This window comes from Mirounga leonina, unplaced genomic scaffold (genome assembly GCF_011800145.1).
Source record: "Mirounga leonina isolate KUSES-001 unplaced genomic scaffold, KU_Mleo_1.0 Mir_92, whole genome shotgun sequence".
In the NCBI taxonomy this organism is placed as follows: Eukaryota; Metazoa; Chordata; class Mammalia; order Carnivora; family Phocidae; genus Mirounga; species Mirounga leonina.
The window spans coordinates 9868075-9895319 of NW_023270852.1; the positions used below are offsets into that span (position 1 = coordinate 9868075).

Here is a 27245-nt window from a genome sequence, read left to right on the forward strand (position 1 = left end):
TTACATTTAGCAATCAACAGCATGGGTGCAAAAAAAAAAAATCTACATTAAAACCCTTTGTTGGAATGCTTTACACTTTCCACAGAACAAAAACTAAAATAACCTGTTACACCATTAGTCACAAATACAGTCCTCGAGTTTTTTGCCCATACACATGAGTATTGTCTAAAACATGTCTTCTTTGTAGCAGCTAGGCCCTACCACCACTGTGCTTGGCTGAGTTCACAAATCTGTTGTAACCTGTAGCTTCCCTGTCACTTCTCTGGCTCTCCTCTCCTGCTAAGCTTTGTTTCCTGGCAGTAATTAAAACCTTCTGCTGCTACCATAGCTACTGCTGCTGCTGGAACCACCACAGTCACCTTGGTTTCGTGGTTTGGCAAAGTATTGCCCTCCACCACCATAGGGGCCAGAGCTTCTGCCTCCAAAATTTCCTCCTTTCATGGGTCCAGAATTTGAGGATTGATTGTTGTAATTGCCAAAATCATTATAGCTTCCACCACCTCTAAAGTTGCTTCCATCATTACCAAATCCGTTATAGCCATCCGCACTGCCACCATATCCACCACCACCTCGACTGCCACCAAAGCCACCTCGACCACTGAAGTTCCGTCCACGACCAAAGTTGTCATTCCCACCAAAACCACCTCCACGACCACCACCAAAGTTTCCAGAACCACTTTGACCTCTTTGGCTGGATGAAGCACTAGCCATCTCTTGTTTAGATAGGGCTTTCCTTACTTCACAGTTGTGGTCATTCACAGTATGGTATTTTTGAATGACAATCTTGTCTACAGAGTCATGGTCATCAAATGTTACAAAAGCAAAACCTCTTTTTTTGCCACTGCCTCAGTCAGTCATGATCTTGATCACTTCAATTTTCCCATACTGTTCAAAATAATCTCTTAGATGACGTTCTTCAGTGTCTTCTTTAATGCCACCAACAAAAATCTTTTTCACAGTTAAGTGGGCACCAGGTCTTTGAGAATCTTCTCTTGAGATAGCCCTCTTTGGTTCCACAACTCTTCCATCCACCTTGTGTGGCCTCGCATTCATGGCTGCATCCACCTCCTCCACAGTGGCGTACGTGACAAACCCAAAGCCTCTGGAGTGCTTGGTGTTTGGACCTCTCATTACCACACAGTCCGTAAGTGTTCCCCAGTGCTCAAAATGGCTCCTCAGACTCTCATCAGTTGTTTCAAAGCTCAAACCTCTGATGAAGAGCTTCCTCAACTGTTCAAGCTCTTTGGGAGACTCTGACTTAGACATGATAGCGGTGGGCGGGGAGACTTTAATGTTCCTTACTCGGTGGCATCCATGGGCTGAAAGCTATGATGGCCATTCTAATGGGCATGCAGTGATACGTGTCCTTGTGGTTTCCCTAATGACTAATGAGTTTTTAAGTTCTTCATATATTCTATATACTAACTCTTCGTCAGATATATGGTTTGCAAATATTTATTCCCATTCCATAGGTTGGTTTTCACTTTGTTGGTAGTTTCTTTTGCTGTGCAGCAGCTTATTAGTTTGATGTAGTCCCATTTGTTTATTCTTTAGTTTGTTGCTTATGCTGTAGGTGTCATATCCAAAAATTCATTATCAAGACTCATCACAAGGAGCCTTATTCCTATGTTTTCTTCTAGGAGTTTCCTTGTCTCAGGACTTACATTTAAGTCTAATTCATTTGAAGTTAATTTTTGTGAGTCTAGTTTCATTCTAACACATGTGAATATCCAATTATCCCAAAACCATTGATTGAAGAGACTGTCTTTCCTTCCTTGAGCACTCTTTGTTCCCTTGTCCAATATTAGTTGTCCCTATATGTTTGGGTTTATTTCTAGGTTCTCAATTCTGTTTCATTGGTTTATTTGTCTGTATTTATGCCAGTACCATACTGTTTTGATGACTATAGCTTTATAATATAGCTTGAAATCATGAAGTGTGATGCTGCCTGCTTTGTTCTTTCTCAGCATTTCTTTGGCTATTTGGGGTCTTTTGTGGCTCCATATAAATTTTAGGAGTGTTTTATCTACTTCTGTAAAAATGTCATTGCATTCTCGATAAGGATTGCATTGAATCTATAGATAGCTTTTGCTAGTATTGACATATTAACAGTGTTAATTCTTCCAGTCATGAACATGAGTTAGCTTTCCATTTATTTGTGTCTTTGATCTCTTTCATCAATATCTTATAGTTTTCATAGTAGAGAACTTTCACTTTTTCAGTTAAATTTATTCTTAAATATTTTATTGTTTTTGATGCTATTGTAATTGGGTTGGCTAACTGAACATAAAAAAAAAGACAACAAAGAGCTTAGCCAGCTTTAGAGCTGCTCTCCCATTGTGCTCAGGCAAGAAATCTAATTTGTAGCTGCACTCATCACTGAATACAGCCTTCAGCTGTTCAGCCAAAGAATCTAACCTGAGCACGCTGGAAGCTGCAAAGCCCGTCTACCAGCCCAGCCTACTAAACCATATGATCAAATTATTATTATGTACCTTATTTAATTAATGATAATTGATCAAATAAATCCCTATTCCATGTCTATAAAAGGGCACAAAAATGAAAAAGATATAGTTTTCATAGGAGTTTTTCATCTCTGGGAGATATAGACTGATGATGCAAGGCAGTGAGAGATGATGGGCTAGAGATGGTGGATTAGTGCTGTTTAGTCTGAACACAGAAAACTAGTCAACCTGGTGGCATCAGATGGAAATATTGTGGTGGTGTGTCTCCTATTTTGGAAGTTTATTGATGGTTAAGATTGATATTTGGGAGTTCCAGCTGAAGCTGGGGATGGGGTTGCCAAAGAGATGATGGCATACTACCCAATTACTCCTTGGCTTCCCAGTTCTTTCAAAAACAGGTTATTTTCTCCAAACAAAATGTCAGTTCTTCAAAGTACTTTGGCTTTTTAAAATTTCTTATATCTTAGTGACTATATTTTGAAGGAAGAGACAACAGTCATATCCCCAAAGAATTAAAAAAACAACAACTATACCATCATAAGACAGGGGAGTGTGGCAATAGCAGCATAAGACTCAAGGGTTTTGGTTGATAATAAAATGAAATTAAATGCCAATATTTTATAGATTAATTGAATCTTTTTTATTATTAGATGTTTCATATTCCAAATAAAGATGATTCTTTTGATCTACTCTACATTTGCCGATGACACTAAAAATGAATGCACCCATCCTTAAAATATTAAGTTTTCCAACACTGAAAATGTTCCAACTAAAGCATCATGATCCTCTTCTACATAAAGGGGATTCTTGGAATGGTTGGTAGTGATTGAGGGCAATTCCAAAGCCCTCCAAATCTGATTTATATAATCTTACAGTTGATATGGACCTATATTTAGCATGAGGTGACTTCTTATTGAAAAAAGGAGACAAACTATGAGACAAACAAATCAGACACAGGTGATGGAATTCCTCCTTCTGGGACTCTCTGATGACCCCCACACCAAGAAGCTGCTATTCATTTTATTCCTGGGCGTCTACCTGGTCACTGTGCTTACAAATCTGCTTCTTATGTGCCTTGTTCAGGGTGACTCCCGGCTTCACACACCCATGTATTTTTTCCTCTGCAACTTATCTCTGGCTGACCTCTGTTTTTCTACCAACATCATTCCTCAGGCCCTAGTCCACCTGCTATCCAAGAAGAAGTTCATTTCATTCACACATTGTGCAGCTCAACTTATACTCTTCCTCATTTTTGGATGTACACAGTGTGCCTTTCTGGCTGTGATGTCCTATGATCGGTATGTGGCCATCTGCAACCCCTTGCATTACCCTAGCATCATGACTTGGAAGGTGTGTGCCCAGCTGGCTGCAGGATCATGGACCAGCGGCATTCTGGTGTCTGTGGTGGATACCACTTTTACATTAAGGCTACCCTACCGAGGCAGCAATAGTATTGCTCATTTCTTTTGTGAGGCCCCTGCACTGTTGATCCTGGCATCCACAGACACCCGCACTTCAGAGACGGCCATTTTCCTTGTGGGTGTCATGATTCTCCTCATACCTGTTTCCCTAATTCTGGTGTCCCATAGCCACATCATAGTAACTGTGATCAAGATGAAGTCAGCTGTGGGGAGGCTCAAGGCATTCTCCACCTGTGGCTCCCACCTCATGGTGGTCATCCTTTTTTATGGATCAGCAATTGTCACCTACATGACACCAAATTCTTCCAAAGAACAGGAAAAACTGGTGTCTGTGTTCTATGCTGTGGTGACACCCATGCTTAATCCCCTCATCTATAGCCTGAGGAACAAGGATGTGAAGGGAGCTCTGAAGAAAGTAGCCACAAGGAATTTCCCATGCAGGCTTGAAATCTGCCACTGACTGTGAGAACCTCTTGGCTCCCTACTTATAAGACTTGCAAAGGAGTTGCCTTAGCAAGATTGGAATATTGTAAGATTCTTATCCTTGGGCCTTGTGGACCTACCCTCCATCCTTCATCAAGCACTTTCTTTGTAAAAGAAGGACAGTAATTCACAGACCAATAGAAGGAGGGTCTGGTTTTTTCTTGTTGCTTTTTTGGCATCTAAGAGTTAGGAAATCCTGCAAAATACATTCACACTTTATGAACGCTGGAACCTCTAAAATCCATCTTTTTTTCTTTTTTCTTTTTTTTTTTTTACCATGTTATATATTACTATTAATCTATCCCAGATCCTACTCCAATTCTTTTTTCTTTGGCATTTCTGAATCTCTTTGCATCATCACACAATCAATACATTAACAAGCATTACTTATTCACTTACTATGAGCTAGGTGCTAGATGTATGTGTGCCGGCACACGTGTCTGTATGTGTGTTTGAAGTGGGTGTGAAGAGCATGGGTACAATGACGAGCATATATGAGTTCTGCTGTCCTTCTCACACTCTTATTAGGGACATGGATATTTTATATCTCAGATAAAGGTAAAGACAGGATTTTGGAAACTAACAAGAAATAGTGACATTGGAAGGCTAGCAAGAATGAGAAAGAAGCTGGTACCAACCCTGGGCCTGAAGGACAACCTGGACTTGGAGAGGGTAGCTGTATATAGAAAGCCATGAGACAGGAGTTGTGGACTTAGGTGTATGGAAGCGGGAAAGCCACAGGAATAAATATTTCAAGCTCATTCTCTACTTACCTTCTGATATCCTGTTACTGTATTCCAAATAAAATCTAGGATAACCTCCCCATCTGAAAATTCTGTCTACAAAGTCCTTTTCCTGGTTAAGTAACATGTTTATAGGTTCTGGGGTTTAGTACATGGACATCTTGGGGGACCATTATTCTGCCTACCATAAAAGAACAAGTAAAGTACATGTGAAGGAATGATTAAAGTTTGGCTAAAATTGGAGATTATAAATGTATAATGGTGCCAATCTACTTAGTTATGTGATTGCTATCATCAAACAGAACCCCAGGAGCTACATTTTCATTTGCAAATTCTTATAGTGATAATTCAGAATGTGCTGACTTTCTAGAGCCCCTGCTACATGAAAGGTGAAGGGTACACTGTGTGGGAGATTGAACTGGTCCTCGTACCTCCATGGGACACAGAGTTAGAGTTATTTATAGTTTGTGGAGAGGACATGCCTATGCAGTAAATGCTTTTTTATTGTTAATTATCAATAAATTCTTATGAATAATTTATACACATCTATGGTGTCCACACCCCAAGTTTGCTATTTTTCAAGAATCCACAGTTGGCCTATGTTCACTGGACAAAATCATAAAGATGGGCTGCTACGCTGGTTGAGTACTAGGCAAGTTTAAGAAAGACAGTTGATTTCATCTAACCCGAATATGATTACATAAAAATCTAGTTAACAACGAATCTTTGGGTTATTCACAGCAGTTTCCTAGAATTTTGTCCACTTAAATTGGGATGCCTAACACCCTTTCCATCAAACAATTCTCATATCCAAGGTGAATAATCTGAGATTGAGGCAGTGTCTGTGTGGAGTAGTCTTTCTCCAGATGAGGCACAGACCAATTATGGTAGCAGAGGAAGAAGTCCTCATTTGCTAGCCTAGTAGTACATGGGTACTTTATAGGCCAGTGGAAGTTTTTAAGTATTGTTTTATTGTTTTCTTTCTCACTAGAATAAAATTCCACAAGGTAAGAAATTTGTGTATTTTATTCAGCACTGTGTCTTCCGGGCCTAAACAGGGTCTGACACATGCTGAATGCTGAATAAAAATGTATTGAAATTGTGAGTTCAAAAAAATGAGTGGAAGAATGACACAAAACTCTACTATTTATTATCACCATTGTCATAAGTTTATCTTGTAAGCAAAAAGATCCTTGAAAGTTGCAGGAGAATTTTTGGACAAATAGAAAATGTAAAGCAGGAGATTATAAAAAAAATGGATGAAGAAGTTCAAGAAAAGTTAAAACAAGTAAAGAATGGCAAATTGTAGTATTGTCACTACAATTGTCAACCTTCACATTAGCTCCCAATCTGTGTAAACTAGCAGCATCCTCAGATATGTTGATCCCACAGTCCTACAGAATCCTGGGCCTACAGAAGTTCTCCTTCATCACTCATGTTCTTTCATTCAGAAACAGGTACTTGTGAAGTCCAAAATCCTGGGGTGTATATCATGGCTCTTAGAATGAGTAGGGACCAAAACCCATTTGAGCAGTTCTTTTTTCTTTCCCTTGTCCTTGCATTCTACCCCTTTGGTTTGCATCTCAGTCAGTCATAGTTTCTGAGGGCCCAGGGTCCTGTGGATGACTTGCCTCAGTGCAGCCTTCACTTCACTATTCCTTAAGCTGTAGATGATAGGGTTCAACATGGGAGTCACCACTGTGTAGGAGAGAGATAGCAGTTTCTTGCTCTCAGGAGAGGTGCTGGATCGGGGTCGGAAGTATGTGAGGATCGCAGTGCTATAGAAGACGGAGACAACCAGGAGTTGGGAGGAGCAGGTGGAGAAGGCCTTGTGTTTCCCCTCAGCTGAGGGCATCCTGAAGACAGTGGAGAGGATCCAGACATAAGACCCCAGGATCAGCAAGAAAGGGAAGAGAATGAATAAGACAGTGGCTGTCAGAGCCTCCAGTTCAAACAGAGAGGTATCAGCACACACCAGGGCAATGACAGGTGGGCTGTCACAGAAAAAGTGGTTCACTCTGTTGGGGCCACAAAAAGGGAAGCTGAAAATCCATGTGGTTTGCACAGTGGCCACTGGAAACCCTGAGAACCAGCAGGCAGCTGCTAGCTGGGCACAGGCCCTGTGGCTCATAATGATTGGGTAGTGCAAAGGGTCACAGATGGCCACATAGCGGTCATATGCCATTGTGGCCAGGAGGCAGCACTCAGCAGCCCCAAAGAAGAAGAAGAAATACATCTGAGTGGCACAGCCAAAGAAGGAGATGGCTGTGTCTTGGATGATCAGAGTCCCCAGCATCTTGGGCACAATGACCAAGTTGAAGCCTATCTCCAGGAAGGACAAATTCCTGAGGAAGAAGTACATAGGATTTTGTAGAGAAGAGTCAGTTGTAGTGACCAGGATGATGAGAACATTGCCCATTAGGGTAACCAGGTAAATAGTCAAAAAAAGGAGAAACAATAGAGCTTGTAGCTCAGAGGACAAGGTTGAAAAGCTCACAAGAATGAACTCATTGACAATTGTCCAGTTTTCCCACGTCATTCTTCTGCCTAGGATTTCATTGGGAATTCATGCTTCAGAAGTTAGAAGTCTCCATATGTTATTTAGACCTCTATTATACCCTTAAAAAGAAAATCTCCTGTGGCCTCATTCTCCACCTCTCTTGTTATAGTGGTTCAAATCAAAAGCTGTACCTTCTGGAGGAGATTATGCTAAGTGAAATAAGTCAAGCAGAGAAAGTTAATTATCATATGGTTTCACTTATTTGTGGAACATAAGGAATAGCATGGAGGACATTAGGAGAAGGAAGGGAAAAATGAAAGGGGGGAAATTGGAGGGAGAGATGAACCATGAGAGACTATGGACTCCAAGAAAGAAACTGAGGGTTTGAGAGGGGAGGGGAGTGGGGGGATGGGTTAACCCAGTGATGGGTATTAAGGAGGGCACATACTGCATGGAGCACTGGGTGTTATAAGAAAACAATGAATCATGGATCACTACATCAAAAACTAATTATGTATTGTATGGTGACTAACATAACATAATAAAATAAAATTTTTTTTAAAAAACTGTACCTTCCACAATGTAAAAAGATAAGTCTGTTCTTTAGATTCACGATATTTTGGAAGAATCCTAACCTGTTTTCAGAGTGAACTGAGGCACACCATATATATCTATACAGTCCTTGATTTTTCTTTGCTCTACAGAGTTCAAAATCAGCTTCCCTTTGGGGTTCCTAAGAAGCCAGGCCAAGAATTTCTGAAGAGAGGGGTCTTAATGCACAATGAAAGGTGGTGAGGTCATCCAGGGTATATTTTCTGCAAAATGAGAGTAGGAAAGAAAAAGTCAAGGAAAGTGAACCAGCAGTTACCAATGATCCATGAGGAGGAGACTTGAATGTGTCCTAATCTCAATCAGCCCACACTCACAATGATTTCAGTATACTGGAGGAATCTTCAATATATTAGAGTATTTCTTCATTTCCAAACTCAGAATATGACAGTTTACACAAGGAGACATGGAATATAGAGACTGTGGTTTATTTTGATTCCTGGGTTAAATATACTTGATGTGGCTGTATGTGATCAGAAAAGAGAACACAGACTCAAGATAGTGTCAGACCATAGAAAGAATCCAGATGTACTACATATAAACCCCTTCATCAGCTTTTGTTTGCCTTGTGTCTTGAATTTCAAGAAATATGAGCTCAAGTGTTACATGTTAATAAAGACCAACTCAAAAAATAGACTAATAATATTAAATCCTGTGAGAAAGAAGCAGAAGGTTTAATCAATACAAATTGAAAATTGGGACCCTGAAATTCTGATGATTATAAACTTACATGAAGGAATATATCTAAAGCACTTGCATGGTGACTGGTACATAACACATGCTAACCATAAATGCTAACCATTATAGTTATTATGATATAATGCTAGATCTAGCTTTCAAAATCTACTCCTTTTGTTTTTTAAGATTTTATTTATTTATTTATTAGAGAGAGAGAGAGAATGAGAGAGAGAGCATGAGAGCGGGGAAGGTCAGAGGGAGAAGCAGACTCCCCGCCGAGCAGGGAGCCCGATGCGGGACTCGATCCTGAGACTCCAGGATCATGACCTGAGCTGAAGGCAGTCGCTTAACCAACTGAGCCACCCAGGCGCCCCTCAAAATCTACTTCTTGTCTAACCTATTTCCCAAACTCAAACTCACTATAGTCCTTACTTTTCAATCGCTAGAAAAAAAGCATAATTTATTAATATTGATTATCTTCTGTGTTCCAGGCACTGTTCTAGATACTGAAGATAATATATCTGTAAATAAAATGAACAAAATCTCTGCCCTAGAGGACCCCTCCCAAGATCAATGAGAACAGACCAACGCCCTGACATATAATAGTACAACTTACAAATCTTAGATTCAAGGATATAATCCTGAAAGTGGCTAAGGGGAAGAGATTTCTTTTTTTTTTTTTAAAGATTTTATTTATTTATTTGAGAGAGAGGATGAGAGGAGAGAGAGAGCACATGAGAGGGGGGAGGGTCAGAGGGAGAAGCAGATTCCCCGCTGAGCAGGGAGCCCGATGTGGGACTCGATCCCGGGACTCCAGGATCATGACCTGAGCCGAAGGCAGTCGCCTAACCAACTGAGCCACCCAGGCGCCCGGGGAAGAGATTTCTTACATACAAAGGGAGGAACATCAGATAATGTCAGACCTGTCCACAGAGACTTGGCAAGCCAGAAAGGGCTGGCAAGACAAATTCAGGGTACTAAATGAGAAGAACATGCAGCCAAGGATACTTTATCCAGCAAGACTGTCATTCAGAAAGTATGGAGAGAAAAGGAGCTTCCAAGACCATCAGAAACTGAAGGAATATGTGACCACCAAGCCAGCCCCGCAAGAAATATTAAGGGGGGGTTCTATAAAGGAAGAAAGACACCAAGACTAATATAGAACAGAAATTTACAGAGACAATCTGTAGAAACAAGGACCTCACAGGCAACATGATGACAACAAAATCATATCTTTCAATAATCACTCCCAATGTGAACGGCCTAAATGCTCCCGTGAAATGGCACAGGGTTGCAGATTGGATAAAAAGACATGAACCATCCATATGCTGTCTACAAGAGACTCATTTTGAACCTAAAGTTACATCCAGACTGAAAATGAGGGGATGGAGAACTATTTTTCATGCTAATGGATCTCAAAAGAAAGCTGGAGTAGCAATTCTCATATCAGACAAATTAGATTTTAAGCTAAAGACTATAGTGAGAGATACAGAGGGACACTATATCATTCTTAAAGGGTCTATCCAACAAGAAGATCTAACAATTGTAAATATCTATGCCCTCAACATGGGAGCAGTCAGCTACATAAGCCAACTGTTAACCAAATAAAAGAAAAGAACCAAAATAAAGAAACATTGATAATAATACTTTAATAGTAGGAGACCTCAATACTCCACTCTCAGCAACAGACAGATCACCTAAGCAGATCAACAAAGAAACAAGAGCTTTAAATGACACACTTGACCAGATGGACTTCATAGTTACATACAGAACATTCCATCCCAGAACAACAGAATACTCATTCTTCTCAAAAGCACATGGAACTTTCTCCAGAATAGACCACATACAGGGTCACAAATCAAGTCTCACCCAATACCAAAAGACTGAGATTATTCCCTGCATACTCTCAGACCACAGTGCTTTGAAACTGGAACTCAATCACAAGAAAAAATTTGGAAGGAATTCAAACACTTGGAAGCTAAAGACCACTCTGCTCAAGAATGTTTGGGTCAACAAGGAAATTAAAGAAGAACTTAAATTATTCATGGAAACCAATGAGAATGAAAACACATCGATCCAAAACCTATAGGATACTGCAAAGGGGGAAATACATAGCCATCTAAGCCTCACTCAAAAAAGTAGAAAAATCCCAAATGCACAAGCTAACCTTACACCTAAGGGAACTGGAGAAAGAAAACAAATAAAACCTAAAATAAACAGGAGAAGAGAAATAATAAAGATTAGAGCAGAGATCAATGACATAGAAACCAGAAAACAGTAGAGCAGATCAATGAAACTAGAAGCTGGCTCTTTGAAAGAATTAATAAGATCAATAAACTTCTGGCCAGACTTATCAAAAGAAAAGAGAAAGGACCCAAATTAATAAAATTATGAATGAGAGGGGAGAGATCATGACTAACACCAAGGAAATAGAAACAATTATTAGAAATTATTATCCAAAAAAGAAAAAAAAAAGAAATTATTATCCAGCAACTATATGCCAATAAATTAAGCAACCTGGAAGAAATGGATGCCTTCTGGGAAACCTGTAAACTACCAAGAGTGAAACAGGAAGAAATTGACAATCTGAATAGACCAATAGCCAGTAACGAAATTGAAGCAGTGATCAAAAACCTCCCAAAAAACAGGAGTCCAGGGCCTGATGGATTCCCAGGTGAATTCTACCAAACATTTAAAGAAGAAATAATACCTATTTTCCTGAAGCTCTTTCAAATAATAGAAACAGAAGGAAAACTTCCAAACTCGTTCTATGAGGCCAGCATTACCTTGATCCCAAAACCAGGCAAAGACCCCATTAAAAAGGAGAATTACATATCAATATCCCTAATAAATGGATGCCAAAATTGTCAACAAGAGCCTAGCAGATAGGATTCAACAATACATTAAAAGGATTATCCATCATGACCAGGTGGGATTTATTCCTGGGATGCAAGGGTGGTTCAACTTTCGCAAATCAATCAGCGTGATAAAACACATTAATAAAAGAGACAAGAACCATATGATCCCCTCAATTGATGCAGAAAAAAGCACTTTTTCAAAATACAGCATCCTTTCCTGATTAAAACTCTTTAGAGTATAGGGATAGAGGGAACATTCCTCAATTTCATAAAAACCATCTATGAAAAGCCCACAGTGAATATCATTTTCAGTGGAGAAAACCTGAGAGCTTTTCTCTTAAGATCAGGAACACGACAAGGATGTCCATTCTCGCCATTACTGTTCAACATAGTACTTGAAGTCCTAGCAACAGTAATCAGACAACAAAAAGAAATAAAAGGTATTCAAATTGGCAAAGAAGAAGTCAAACTCTCTCTTCACAGGTGACATGATAATTTATGTGGAAAACCCAAAAGACTCCACCCCCAAATTACTAGAACTCATAAAGCAATTCAGTAATGTGGCAGGATACAAAATCAAAACACAGAAACCAGTTGCTTTTCTACACACTAACAATGTAACTGTAGAAAGAGAAATTAGGGATTCGATTCCATTTACAATAGCACCAAAAACCATGATACCTAGGAATAAACCTAACCAAACAGGTAAAGGATCTATACTCTAGGAACTACAGAACACTTATAAAAGAAATTGAAGAAGACACCAAAAAATGGAAAAATATTCCATGCTCATGGATTGGAAGAATAAACATTGTTAAATATCTATGTTGCCCAGAGCAATCTATACCTTCAACGCCACCCCGATCAAAATTCCAATGGCATTTTTCAAAGTGCTGGAAAAAACAATCCTAAAATTTGTATGGAACCAGGAAAGACCCCGAATCACCAAGGAAATGTTGAAAAAGAAAAACAAAGCTGGGAGCATCACGTTGTCTGATTTCAAGCCATATTACAAAGCTGTGATCACTAAGACAGCATGGTACTGGCACAAAAACAGACACATAGATCAATGGAACAGAATAGAAAGCCCAGATTTGGACCCTCAACTCTATTGTCAAATAATCTTCGACAAAGCAGGAAAAAATATGCAATGGAAAAAAGACAGTCTCTTCAATAAATGGTACTGGGAAAATTGGACAGCTATATACAAAAGAATGAAACTAGGCCATTCCCTTACAGCATACACAGAGATAAATTCAAAACGGATGAAAGACAATGTGAGACAGGAATCCTTCAAAATCCTAGAGGAGAACATAGGCAGTAACCTCTTCGACATCAACCACAGCAACTTCTTTCATGACACGCCTCCAAAGGCAAGGGAAACAAAAGCAAAAATGAACTTCTGGGACTTCATCAAGATAAAAAGCTTCTGCACAGCAAAGGAAACAGTCAACAAAACAAAGAGCAACTCACAGAATGGGAGAAGATATTTGCAAATGATATTACAGATAAAGGGCTGGTATCCAAGATCTATAAAGAACTTCTCAAACTCAACATGCAAAAAACAAATAACCAAGTCAAAAAATGGGCAGAAGACATGAACAGACACTTCTCCAAAGAAGATATACAAATGGCTAACAGACACATGAAAAAATGTTCAACATCACTAGCCATCAGGGAAATTCAAATCAAAACCACATCAAGATACCACCTTACACCAGTTAGAATGGCAAAAATTGACAAGGCAGGAAACAACAAATGTTGGAGTGGATGTGGAGAAAGGGGAACCCTCTTACACTGTTGGTGGGAATGCAAGTTGGTACAGCCACTTTGGAAAACAGTATAGAGGTTCCTCAAAAAATTAAAAATAGAGCTACCCTATGACCCACCAATTGCACTTCTGGGTATTTACCCCAAAGTACAGATGTAGTGAAAAGAAGGGCCACATGCACCCCAATGTTCATAGCAGCAAACTGTGGAAAGAGCCAAGATGCCCTTCAACAGATGAATGGATAAAGATGTGGTCCATATATATAATGGAATATTACTCAGCCATCAGAAAGGATGAATACCCAACTTTTGCATCAACATGTACGGGACTAATGAAGTACTATATGGTGAATAACATAATAAGAAAATTAAAAAAAAAAAACCACCTCTGCCCTCACCTTCTAGCAGAGAAAAGAGATTATATGCAAATTATGTAAATAGGATGCATAATATGTTAGGTGGTGGTAAGAACAGTGGAGGAGAATAAAACAGTGGAGAAGGAGATAAGCATTTGGGGTGTGGGGAGTGTCAGAGAAGGCTTTCCTGAGCAGATGTTTGAGTAAAGTACTCAGCAGATGCAGGACATTTAGTCAGGGTGGTAAAAGAAGGAGGGAGGTAAAGAGCAAAAACAGTGAGAAAATGCTATTTTAGAATTTTTGCTGATTCCTATTCATTTAAAAAAAAAAACTCAACCTTGGCATTGCTTTTTTTAATGAATTCTTTGATACTTTGTCAATTTTCAAATAAGAGTTAACATTTAATGAGCACCAAATAAGTGCCAGACACTATTCTGTTTTGCATGCATTATGTTAAGTCTCACAACAAACTGAAGATATGGGGATTTTTATTAGGCCCACTTTACAGCTGAAGAGACACATAAAAGTTGAATAATGTTTCCAAGGTTAGACAGCCAGCAAGTGTTGGTATCAGAACATGCCTCCTGGGCAGTCCGACTCTGAGTAATGGCTTTACCCACCAGGTGACTCACCCACTCTCAGAATAGATATGAGTCTAAGCTCACAGGTGAGGGAAAGCAGGAGTTTTGGGCATAGGATGGTAGTAATAGAGCAAAAAGGAAGACAATTTCTAGAGAACATCAGAAAGGTATTAGCAACACTGGAGAGCTGGAATACTACTTTCATAGTTCTAATACTAGAATAATAGTTAATTTATATCTCCATCTTCATACTGTAGATGGCGTACTACTTAACAGTACAAATCGTGTTATTCAACTTTTCATCCCAATTCCTAGCAAGGTAGAGAGAGGTCCAATAAGTTGTTATTGAATACATGAATGAACAATGAACAAAATGTGGAAAATGATCATGGAAATATTTGTATAGACAGAATGTAGGCACAGTGAGCCCCATTCAGAAGGAACTTAGACTATATACATCAATGATACAGCCTCATACAACTTACACAGATTTAAAGAGTGATAAGGGTTCTAAATTACACTCATCATCTTCCCCTACCCCCACCTCCTTTTATCTACCTCATTTCAGGAAATGACACACCTGGCTGCATGACCCAGGAATTGGGACAAAAATCCTTTAATTCATCCCCCAAACTTGATTATTTTTCCTCCTAAACACCAATTCAGTGTCATCTTCTACATCCCCACCACAATTGCCTATAGATTCTGGCTCTTATTTTCTCTGGCCTGTAATATTGCAGGAACCCGATTCTGGTTCTCTTCAAACCATCCTTGACTTGTGTGTGATCTGATAGCAACTCCAATTAAGTTACTCACCTGCTTAATGTCTTTCAATCACTGCCTACTGTCCCTGGGATAAGTACAAACCCTTTAACAAGGCCTTTTTCTCTGGTATCTGCTTTATTTTTCCAGTTTCAGCTGTATGTTTCCCTACACAGCTGATGCTCTGGTTGCACAAAAGTACTTTCTGTTCTGTGCATACATCATGTTCTCTCACTCCTTGTACTTGTGCATATGGCTCTCTGCTTTTGGAAACCTCTTCCTGCAATTATGTATAATTTCTTCTCATCTTGCAAGTCTCAGCTGAAACACCATTTTCTTTGTGAAGTTTCCCTGTGCTCCCTTGACGTAATCAAGGGATTATTCTTGGAGCGCCTGGGTGGCTCAGTCAGTTGAGTGTCTGCCTCTTGATTTCGGCTCAGGTCATGATCTCAGGGTTGTGAGATCTAGCCCTGATTTGGGCTCCATGCTGAGCATGGAGCCTGCTTGGGATTCTCTCTCTCCCTCTCCCTCCCCCATGACGCCCCCCCACCCCGCTCACACTCACTCTCTCTCTCTCGAAAAAGAAAGGATTATTCTTCTACTTTTTTATAATGCTTTGTGTAAAACTCTATTAGAGCACTATACAATTGCATATGTGTGCATATATTTATATTATCTAATTGTTAATGCCAGGAGGAAAATGTATTCAGTCATCATCATATTTTTGCACCTAACAGAGTGCTTAACTCTAAGTGCTTGGTAATTAATGTAGCCTAAGATTTAATTACTTTTAGAGCAGTTTAATGATGCTATAACATCTCTAGTTGAACTTACAGTTAAGACCTCTGAATGTGTGTGTGTGTGTGTGTTATAGGTGGTACATTCAGTTTTGTCTTCCAATATATATTTATTTTAAATGTTTTGCTATGCTCTGAGAAGTTATTTTAAAAGCTTTATTATAACAGCTTTGCCTCACTCACTGTGCCACAGATGTCCACTCCCCTCAAATATTTAATCAAAATGTTTCCTAGGACAGAACCACGACTCTGGGGCACATCACTTAAGCTATATCCCAAAATGAGTTGGCATCAATTTTTTAATTTCTACTTTTTGGGTTATTTAGCAAAGTGATCTATTTTTTTTTCTATCAGTGACTTTAAATCATTTCAGACATGAGTTGGGTATAAATAAACAATTATTGAGTTGTTTGAGAATTTCCTAATGACACACAACCAGATGATACTACTTAGACACTGGTTACCATGTAACAAAAGACTAGAAAGGTTCTCAGAAAAGGTTCTCAGGCCAAAAGTTCAGATATTATCAAAGAAAGTCTCAGTTAAGGAAGCAGAAATGACCTTCCCTTTTCTTTCAAACCACATCCTACAGAGAATCTCCACACTTAAGTCCAATGAGGATGAATAAGGGCAGAGGCAGGGGCAGGGGCTCAGAACCCCACTTGCTTGGCTTTCACTTTTCTCCTGTCCCCTGAAACAACCCCTTCATGTTTCTTCTTAGGGCCCTAGAGCTGCACAAAACAATATGAACGTATGATTCCAAATTTTGCATTTGCCTCCCTCCCACAGTTGTAATTCCATATTTTCCTTCATCTGTCTTGATCCGTCTCTAAACATCCCTTTATATTGCCTTCTTTTGATCTAGCTTTTCCTTTCTTTCTCTTCCATTTCTCTCACCTTTCTCTTCAGTTTTTACATTTTGATCTGTTTTCCTCTACTAAGCAGGGAAGAGATGGTGGAGGGGAGGTTGCTGGGACAATACTCTGAAGAACTGATCTTCCTGTAGCTGCATGCATGCAATTGTGGTTGTCAGGATGTTATCAATGAAGTATAATCCAGCTACTGTTTTACTACTGGTCTTGCAAGCACAAACCCTTGGATAAATGTAGTTGTGTTTGCAGCCATCAGAGGGAGAGAGAACCGTATGGAAGCGGGAAGTTATACAGAAACTTAGCTCAGGTGGTCTGGCCAGCTACACTTCTATCCAGAGTGTCTCCTTTCTGTGGTAACATCTTGGAGATTCCTGCACTATTTGAACAAGAGAGAACTAGATAACATACTTGAGAAAACTTTGTGAAACTGGGGAGCCTGGGTGGCACAGTCGGTTGAGCTTCTGACTCTTGGTTTCAGCTCAGGTGGTGATCTCAGGGTCCTGGGATTGAGCCCCGCCTCAGGCTCCCTGCTCAGCGGGGAGTCTGCTTAAGATTGTTTCTCCCTCGGGGCGCCTGGGTGGCTCAGTCGTTAAGCGTCTGCCTTCGGCTCAGGTCATGATCCCAGGGTCCTGGGATCGAGCCCCGCATCGGGCTCCCTGCTCTGCGGGAAGCCTGCTTCTCCCTCTCCCACTCCCTCTGCTTGTGTTCCCTCTCTCACTGTATCTCTCTCTGTCAAATAAATAAATAAAATCTTAAAAAAAAAAAAAAAAGACTGTTTCTCCCTCTGCCTCTCCTCACCCTGCCTTCTCTCTCTCATAAACAAACAAACAAACAAATAAATAAATAAAAAGCCTTGTGAAACTCCCACATAAATGATAGTTTGAGGCCACATAGTTACAACAGCAAGGACTTTAGAGTCATAAATTCAGAGTTAAAGTTCTGGTTGTTGTTTTTTAGCTGTGAGACACAGAGCTATTGACATGACATTTTCTGAATTATAGTCTTCCCAACTGTAAAATGACTATTATTATAGATGCCCTAACCATGTGAAATTAGATAATATATGGGCAAATGCTTCAACCATTCTAAAGCCCAATACATATATTATCAGTGTTTTACATCTTTTCCCAGATTACTTAATTTTTCAAGTCTTGTAAAACTCCATGTTTTTTTACCTGAGACCTCTGATCTTCCTTCTTGTTTCCTAGGAATATGTCAAAGAAGATACATTTTCTTGATAATAAGCCATCATCCTCTTTACAAGAGTTCAAGTCTGTGCTCTGTCCACTTCGCTCTTTACTTACCTCCTGAGTGAAATTTGTATCACATTCCAGAGAACCCCTGGTCTCTCTCAGCTGCTCTAGAGTACCCTGAGACTATATCCAAATGAGCAACTCTGGGGGAGTCCTAAAATATGGCTGTGACATCTGTGCGAATCATTTCAGAAAAGCCCTGGATTGTGTCTGTGCCAATCATTTCAAAGGTGCTTTGGGTTGTACTTGTTTCAATCCTCATTGCTGGTGAGCTCTGGGGTTCTGCCATGTCACATTCTCAAAGAAGCTTTGTCCAGGGCTGTGTCAGACACCCCAGGTAAATCCTGGGCTGTGGCTGAGTCAGTCCCTATAAAGAAGCCCTGAGTTGTGCAGCATTAGTCATTCCAAAGAAGCTCTGATCTGGGCCTGTGTCAATCACTCTAGAGGATTCCAGGCTGGGTCTCAGGACTATTTTGGTCCCTGCTGTTTACTGTAATAGAGTGATTCCCCCAATGCTTCCTCTTCCTCAGGTCAAGTTGTAGGTTCACTTTTTGACAGGTGTGAATTTTGAGGAATTCCCAGGAGTGCAAAAATTCATAAAGATTCTGCAAAATCTCATAAATGGAGGAAGATCTTTGTGGCAACTCCAACTTTTCCTGCACTCATGAGGCTACAAGAGAGCAAAGGGAAAAACCTTAAGGGTCTGTCTATTCTCCAAGGTTTGCACCAGAGAGAGATTAGAAGAGCATGCCAGTGTTCTTTTTTCCCCTCAGCTTTATTGAGACAGATTGACATATAACATTGTATAAGTTTAAGGTATATAATGTGATGACTTAATACATGTATTTATATTGAAATGATTAACACAATAGAGTTAGTTAACATGTCCATTACTTCACATAATTACCTTTTTGTATATGTGTGTGGTGAAAACATTTAAGACCTACTCTCTTAGCAACTTTCGAGTATATAATACAGTAATTTTAATGATAGTCACTATGCTGTACATTTGATCCCCACAACTCATTCATCTTATAACTGAGTTTGTACCCTTTGACCAACATCACCCTATCCCAACCCCTGATGACCACTCTTCTACTCTCTTTTCCTTTGAGTTTGGCTTTTTCAGATTCCACATATAAGTGAGATCATACAGTATTTTTCTTTCTTTGTCTGACTTATTTCACTTAGCATAATGCCCTTGAGGTCCAACCATGTTGTCCAAATGGCAGGATTTCCTTCTTTGTTATGGCTGATTAATATCCCATTGTATATATCTATACAAATGCCACATTTTCTTTATCCTTTCATCTGTAAATGGACACTTAGTTTGTTCCCATGTCTTGGCTATTGTGAAAATGCTACAATGAACATGCGAGTGCAGGCATCTCTTTAAAACAGTGATTTCATTTTTATCATGCCAGTATTCTTTTATATCTCCCCTCACTTTGATTCTCACTGGGCTGGTTCTTTGGGAGTGTTTCTGACCTGGATTCAGAAGTTTCCAGGCATGGAGAGGAGAACTCTAATCATTGTCTAAGCCATAGTGGAGAATATTAATGAAAACCATAAGCAGTTGGTTGGGGGTGCTGTTGGTTGAGGAGCTATTAACTCCTGGTTAAGATGAAAAGAAGAAAGTCTGACTAACAGTCTTAAAATCCTAATCCTTCTGGAATAAGAATTGAAGTTGAGTTAGTAATATGATGTCCATGCTTTGAGATAAAGTTTCCCCAAGCTGATTAGGGCTTCATCCAAAGACTTTAATGCATAGCTGAACATTTCTTATAGTGCTTCTGAAACAGAAATTTTATTGTGTGTTTCTTACTGAAAGCAGTAACCATATCTGACTTCTTCATTATTATTTGCTTAGTATTTAGCTTAGTGTCTGCAAATATGTGCTTGAATTTTTGTACAAGCCATATTTAAAACACTGACCTTCTTCATCGGCCTTCACCTATATGAACTGAGATTTTCCATTTCAATTAATTAGGCTGGCACGTTCATCTTGCACTTTGCTGTAGGGAAGTATAGCATATTTCCAACAAAAGTGATAACTTTTGACTCAATGGATAAAAAAGAATAGCTATTTATTCTTCCCCCTGATAACCTTTCTCCTTGTCTAGGATATAACATAAATTCATGTTAGTTCCCATGTTTACTTGGAATTACAACCAAAAGTAGTGTGAGAATGGAAATAGCTACATGACTTCTCTCTGCCATTCTTCCTCTCATCCTTTCTCTCTTCTCAAATCCTGAGTACTTGCATTTGGAGGAGGAAAAATTGTATTACAGGCTCCAATGGCCAATGAGCAAATGCACAAGGTCTACTTTGAATGTTTGTTCATTCATTCAACAAATAATTCTTGGATGCCTAACATGAACCAGGCAGTGAAATTTCAGTAGGAAATTTTATAAACATTGTTCTTGTCCTCATGGAACATATAGTTTAAATGGGAAGACAAATATTAAAGAACCATATAAAAATGTGAAATTATAACTGTGATGGATATGTAACTAGGAGAAAATGATGTAGCTACAAAAATAGCACGACCATTTCCCATTTCCCTGGACATAACTCGAGTAGGGACTTGGATTACAATTTAATAAAGTTATGAGCAGCAATCCCAAAGTTTCAGCCATGTCTTCACCTAAGGCAAAAGCCTTTCAAATATAAATTAATCATCACGAACTATTTTCTCAGTGCCAGCAATCCCAAAGGGGCCTCTGTAAAAGTGGAAGATGAAGTAAAAGGAACTATCATTGCCCTATATAATGATGTGGGGGTCTGAGTCTATTGTGAAAAATAAAGATGCCTTGAAAATGATGAATTAAATAAGAAAATATTTATTTCACACATATGTGTTTGACTCCATTGTTTCTGATGACCAATGCATATCTTGGGAGATGAGTTTGGATTTGCGTGTTTGATTCAAACTACTCATTTGGAAAAAATAAATGTATCAGAATTCACACTGCTGGATAGATGTTGAACTTGGAGAGGTTGCTGTATGTTGAACTGAGCTCTAGATTTAGCATTTCAGTAGTTATTTTTTTCAATGACCATTTTTTAATGTTCTGATTAGAGACTTTGGAGTTTTTTCTTGACCAAAACACTCAGATGATGAATAGCACTTCGGAAGGGCAGACTGTAGTAGACACTGCTGGAGTTTCTCTTCAATCCTCCTCGGTTATTTTGACTAGCTCTGAGCATCCTTTGTCAGCTTCTGTAAGCTTTACTTCTAGTAGCTTGTACCTGGGCCCTTAAGAATGCCCGAGGGCACTGGGAGAGAGTGGTGTCTGGGAGCTTTAATTCTCACTCTTCCCCATGCCCCAGTCTGCCAGTAGTCAGTGGATGACTGGAATGGAAGTACAAAAGCCTACTTCTTATGACATGAAGCAGAACAAACTAAGCTTTATTTATGCTCTGGAATTCCCTGCTGGATTAGGCTGGGTCTGGGATTGCACCCAAAATTATATTTTTCTTAGCTTCTTCTCCATTCATACTCTATTTCCCCCACTCATTTAATGGTTTCTCCTTAATAACTCACTTGCACTTGAGTCCTTGGCTCCATATCTGGTTCTGGGATAACCCAATGAAAGCAACTGGTCCCAAGGCAAGATCAGTTACTGCAAGTTTGGGGAAGATGTTTCTAAAAGTTGAAAGGAGATTCGTAACAGGGATATGAAGGAAAAGGCTTGACTGTTCTGGAAAAAGTCTCTTTCATGCTTCTTTTATGGTTCTCCTCCAGACTCTCAGAAAACCTATACTCTACCGCAGGAATTGGTCTTGGCCTAGAATCAAATTCTCTCTCTTGACCATTGTATTTCCTCACATGCAATCCACCATCAAATCCTGTCAACTCTTCCTCTAAAAATTATTTAGAATTAATTTCTACTGATACCTGATAAACTCCATTCTCTATTCCAAGTCACCACCACTTCTCAACCAGATTACCCATTTATTTATTCATCCTTCATACACTATTGAAAAATTGGAGAATAATTTCATTATAATGTAAAGTTTGTATTGGGCAAAGCAAACCAGAACAGATAAAGTGATAACCTTCAACACTGAAGTAAATGTCATGAGACCTTGGCATCTCTTAGCTGTTCTAAAGAAAATTTTAAAAGTAGGCCTGTACTTGAGGCTTCATTCACAAAGAGGAGCATCTCTTCTTTTGTGCAGCTTTTGGTTCCTGGAAAGTGGCACTGACTCTCATGACTGTGTAAGGGCTGCCCACTGGTTCTCAGCATCACATCATCTGCATTATCTTGGCACCAAATACCCTTCTACTAAATAAACCATCACTGACATTTTCATCCTATTGTTACTATGCATGTTAAATATCTACTGTGGCAACCTCCAGTATCACTGAACTGAATGTCTGAGCAGTCTGTGTTGTCTCTCCAAATACCAGCTGTGTTTCTGTTAAAACTCTGGCTTCAGAGTTGCATTATTCTGAGTGGTCTGCCCTAATCCCACTTTTCCATAGTATTTTCAGTGTAAAGTTTTTCAGAACCTAAGTTTTTCAGGAATGCCCATGTCATATAAAACAGAAATACTTGTGCTGCTTTCATTTTCAAAGAGTTACAGGTACACTGGGGGAAGACAAACATGTAAAAACAAGTATAGCAAAGTATAACAAAAATTTAACTTATCTGTTGATAAAATTGGAGTAGATGCATGTAGGAGAGAATAATTTATGCTGCTTGAGGGATCACAGTGGGACCTTGAAAGATGAGATGGATCTGTCTAAAATAAAGATGGAAAGAATCTTTTAAGTAGAGAAAATAGAGTATCAAACATCACTAGCTGCTAATCACCTAAACTATTAATTCAGAAGTCTGAATTAAATTCACCATTTTCTCTAATTTACTCAAATTTTCTTCCATATTCTTCAAAGTTTATTTCCTTCCAATTAAAATTTGAGTTATTTTTTACCTATTATACAAGCAAAATTCCAAATTTTTGATGACAAATGTTATTGATGTGGCTGTGGGGAAACAAGAACCCTTGTAAACTGCTGGTGGGAGTGTAAAATGGTACAATCAGTTTCCAGGGAAATTTGCCAATATATAACAACATGATACATTTGTTGATACATGATACACAGAAATTTCTAGATTTCCATCTGTCAGATATACTGGCAAAAATATGAAAGTGTTTATATAAAACTATTTTTTACAGCATGATTTGTAATTGTAAAAGATTCGTTAAGTAAACCATGGTATATCTAGAAGACTGAATACTATGAAATTATAAAAAGAATGAGTAATATTGTGGTTAAAGAAGAGCTATGTTGCAGTTAGCTAGATCCATTTTAAACTTCAATGAAAACAGAATCACAAGACATTAAGGAGGGCACGTGATGTAATGAGTACTGGGTATTATATAAGAATGATGAATCACTGACCTCTACCTCTGAAACTAATAATACATTATATGTTAATTAATTGAATTTAAATTTCAAAAAACAGAATCACAATAGAAATTTATAACATTACTTCAACAAGATTTAAGAACCTGAATATGGGATAGAGAGACAGCCCATGGAAGCTCAGCTCATTCTTCATGGGAAAAATAGGGTAAGGAATAAAATGATTGTGGGGTTATAAAGGTGTAAGTATGGGGATTATCAATACACTTTCCTATATTCATAACACATACCAGTGAGCTTAGGAGAACTGCTTCAAGGACATGCGAACTGAAGTAAGACAGTGATGAAAGTTATGCATTGGGAGGGGTCATAGGTTTTTCTATCTGATGAATGGAGTCAGATCTGCCAAAAGGAAGAGAAAGTGACATGATGATTTTTACTGATTTTGTCCTGTTATTAAATGTGTTCACACATCAGGATTATAAGCAGTTTTATACTGTTCACAGTGTGGACACAGGAATGTGAATATCTGGAATTACTTGGCACAGAATTGTTCAAATACCAATAAGAAAAATAAAATAAGCCTACAAAGAGCAGAGGAGTTTTCCAGGTGGCAGCAATAGGTCTTATCTACTTCTGCGCTCTTTTCCCTGCACTGAGCTTCAGCAGCTGGGTTCATCCCAACAGAGATGGGAAGAGAGGCAGATGATCCCAAATAGGAAACTGACTGCTCCCCATTCAGTACACTTACTCTTCCTAATGTCTATGGGATGCAATTTCTAAGGTCTAAAGCCTTGCAGAAGGTCCGGCCAAGAGCATTCTTCACCTCATTTTTTCTCAGGCTATAGATGATGGGGTTCAACATGGGAGTCACAACAGTGTAGGATAATGACAGCAGCTTGTTGCTCTCAGGAGAATTTTTGGATTTAGGCCGGAAGTAGGTGAGGCTCAAAGATACATAGAACAGGGAGACAACAAGGAAGTGGGAGGAGCAGGTAGAGAAGGCTTTATGGAATGGAATCTTAAGAATGGCAGCAGCAATGCAAGTGTAGGAACACAGGATCGGCAAACAGGGTATCATGACAACAAGAATGGTTCCAACAATCGCATAGATCTCAAACAGTGCTGTGTCTGCACAGACCAGCCTCAGCACAGGTGGGCTGTCACAGAAGAAGTGATTCACCTCGTTGGTGCCACAGAATGGAAAGCTGAAGAGCCACGTGGTCTGCACAGTAGCTACGGGAAAACCTGGAAACCAGGAGGCAATAGCCAGTTTGGCACGTGTCCTTTGGCTCATGATGACTGTATAGTGCAAGGGACTGCAGATGGCTACATAGCGGTCCTATGCCATGGTGGCCAGGAGGAAGCATTCAGCACCTCCAAAGAAGAAGAAGAAATACATCTGTGTGGCACAGCCGAGGAAGGAGATGGTTGTGTCCCAGGCCAGCAGGGTCCCCAGCATTTTGGGCACAATGACTAGGTTGAAGCCAATCTCCAAGAAGGACAAGTTCCTGAGGAAGAAGTACATGGGACTGTGCAGCATGGGGTCAGCCAAAGTAACCAGAATGAGGAGGCTGTTTCCCATCAGGGTGACCAGGTAGATGATTAGAAATGTCAGGAAGAGTAATGACTGTATTTCTGTAGGTAGGGAAGAGAAGCTCATGAGGATAAACTCCTCAACTCTTGTCCAGTTTCCTCTAGCCATAGATATAGAAATGAATCCCCAGTTGTGATCATGGAGAGAGATTCTTGATTGGAAGAGTCAGACTCTGGATTTGTTTTTCAGATTCCTTTTTCGTGTCAGGAAAAGAGGCAAGATCAAGATCTCAGTTGGAAGAGGAAGGGCCTTGTATTGTCTAAGAAAAAAGACATAAGGAAGAATGGCCAGAGCTTAAACTCAGAGATGGGCCTGGGCCAGCTTCTGGAGGATTTCATATTTCCCTATTTGTACATTAAGGTGTACAGAAAAGTTATACCAAATCAGAAACTTAAGTCTCTGAAGGGGTCACCAAAGGGCACATTTTGGGAGAAGTGATATTCCTGAAAGCACATAACCTTTTGAGAAACAAGCCCAATGTTCATGATTTCGTTAAAAACACATACATGTTGGGATGCCTGGGTGGCTCAGTTGGTTAAGCATCTGCCTTCGGCTCAGGTCATGATCCCAGGGTCATGAGATTGAGTCCTGCATTGGGCTACTTGCTCAGCGGGGAGCCTGCTTCTCTCTCTGACTGCTTCTTACTCTGCCTGTCACTCCCCTCTTGTGTGCTCTCTCCCTCTATCTGACCAATAAATAAATAAAATCTTTAAACAAACCCCAAATCTACATGCATTTATCAAAGCTTTAGAAATATATTTATAATATAAGCAGAATAATGCATCTAATAATTTTTCTACTCTTCATGAATCTTTTTTTGCTGGCTGAAATTTGGGGGGTAAGTGAGGGGCTAGCATGTATTGAGGACAGTTAACACATGCCTGTGTTTTGTCCTTTTATATGTGCATTTTATAGGTGAGGAACTGATCCCAGAGAAGTTAAAGAACAGCAATTAAAGTGGTAAATCTCAAATCCAAACCACATTTGTTGGATTCCAGAGTTCTCAGATTTTCACTGGACCATGCATCATTGGACTGCTCTGCCTTGATCTGAAGACTAACTCATTAATGCTTAAGAAAATCAAAATAGGAATTTCTGCAAAGTTACATTTTGTATTATTTGTTTCTAATTTGCAACTTACTATCATATGCTCTTCTTTTCTTGTTATCTTGGTAATCTAGAATATTGAATTCTAAAATGGAGGAATTATTAGTTGAAATGGGAAAATAAAAAAAGAATTGGACGTGGTTAGGGAACTACTGTACAAACAAATACAAGCTTAAAAACAGAAATAAAAACATTTCTTAAGAGCAGTAGAGGGCGCCTGGGTGGCTCAGTTGGTTAGTCCTCTGCCTTCAACTCAGGTCATGATCCCAGAGTCCTAAGATCGAGTCCCACATCGGGCTTCCTGCTCAGCGGGGAGTCTGCTTCTCCCTCTGCCCTTTACCCTGCTTGTGCTCTCTCTCACTCACTCTCTCTCTCAAATAAGTAAATAAAAATCTTAAAAAAAAAAAAAAAAGAGCAGTAGAAACCAGAATTGAAACAAAGTAGAAGAGAAACAAACATGTGGTCCTTGTTTTGGATACATTCCATCCAACAGACTTTTATTCTATGCTCAGCAATTTGGACCTTATTCCATAAAGAGAGCCACCTGAATATTTGAAGCCCAGGAGTGACATTGTTATATATGCCATGTAGAAAGATCACTCTGGCATTGAGAATGGATGGTATAGGGATCAAATCTCTATACCTGGGATCAAGACGACCAGATGGTATGCTCATCCTTCTATTTCATATATAATCCATTTTTAAGCAGTAGACAAACTAATGAAGAGAAGCTCAGTATTAGTCCGGTCATGGTGAGTAATTTGAATTTCAAGGTTGTATTTAAAACTCCAAAACATCTATTCAGGAAAAGAAAATCATTTTTGACAAAGGATAATGATCAGACCACTCTAAGATTTCTCTGAAACACTAAAAATTAAATGAAGCAATGTCTACAGTTTTGAGCTCAACTAAAATACAAGTTTCAAAAAAAAATAATAAAAGGATCACTGATGCAGCAAACAGAGGATTTTAATTAGAAACTCCTACTGTCATTTAATACAATGCAGCCCTGTGC

General features: G+C 39.3%; 4 protein-coding genes and 1 pseudogene across 4 annotated transcripts in view; 1 reads left to right on the forward strand and 4 right to left on the reverse strand.

The window, feature by feature from the left end:
* The window catches only part of ZNF215 (zinc finger protein 215), a 70122-nt gene extending 61824 nt beyond the window's left edge, over nucleotides 1–8298 (reverse strand). The window contains exon 1 of the mRNA XM_034994965.1: nucleotides 8248–8298. The gene's annotated coding sequence lies outside the window, so the exon portion shown is untranslated. The remainder of the gene's footprint in view (nucleotides 1–8247) is intronic.
* Nucleotides 150–1404, reverse strand: LOC118003881 (annotated as a pseudogene).
* Nucleotides 3028–4346, forward strand: LOC118003883 (olfactory receptor 2D2). Its single transcript, XM_034994970.1, has one exon. It carries the CDS (start codon nucleotides 3399–3401, stop codon nucleotides 4344–4346), a length of 948 nt encoding a protein of 315 aa, XP_034850861.1. The 5' UTR covers nucleotides 3028–3398.
* Nucleotides 6272–7717, reverse strand: LOC118003882 (olfactory receptor 10A4). Its single transcript, XM_034994967.1, has one exon. It carries the CDS (start codon nucleotides 7649–7651, stop codon nucleotides 6704–6706), a length of 948 nt encoding a protein of 315 aa, XP_034850858.1. The 5' UTR covers nucleotides 7652–7717; the 3' UTR covers nucleotides 6272–6703.
* Nucleotides 8299–24289: 15991 nt separating the features above from the next.
* Nucleotides 24290–25240, reverse strand: LOC118004069 (olfactory receptor 10A2-like). The gene is given in 1 exon segment (XM_034995202.1): nucleotides 24290–25240. A coding segment is annotated over 1 exon segment (942 nt). The 5' UTR covers nucleotides 25232–25240.
* Between the last annotated feature and the right edge of the window lie 2005 nt (nucleotides 25241–27245).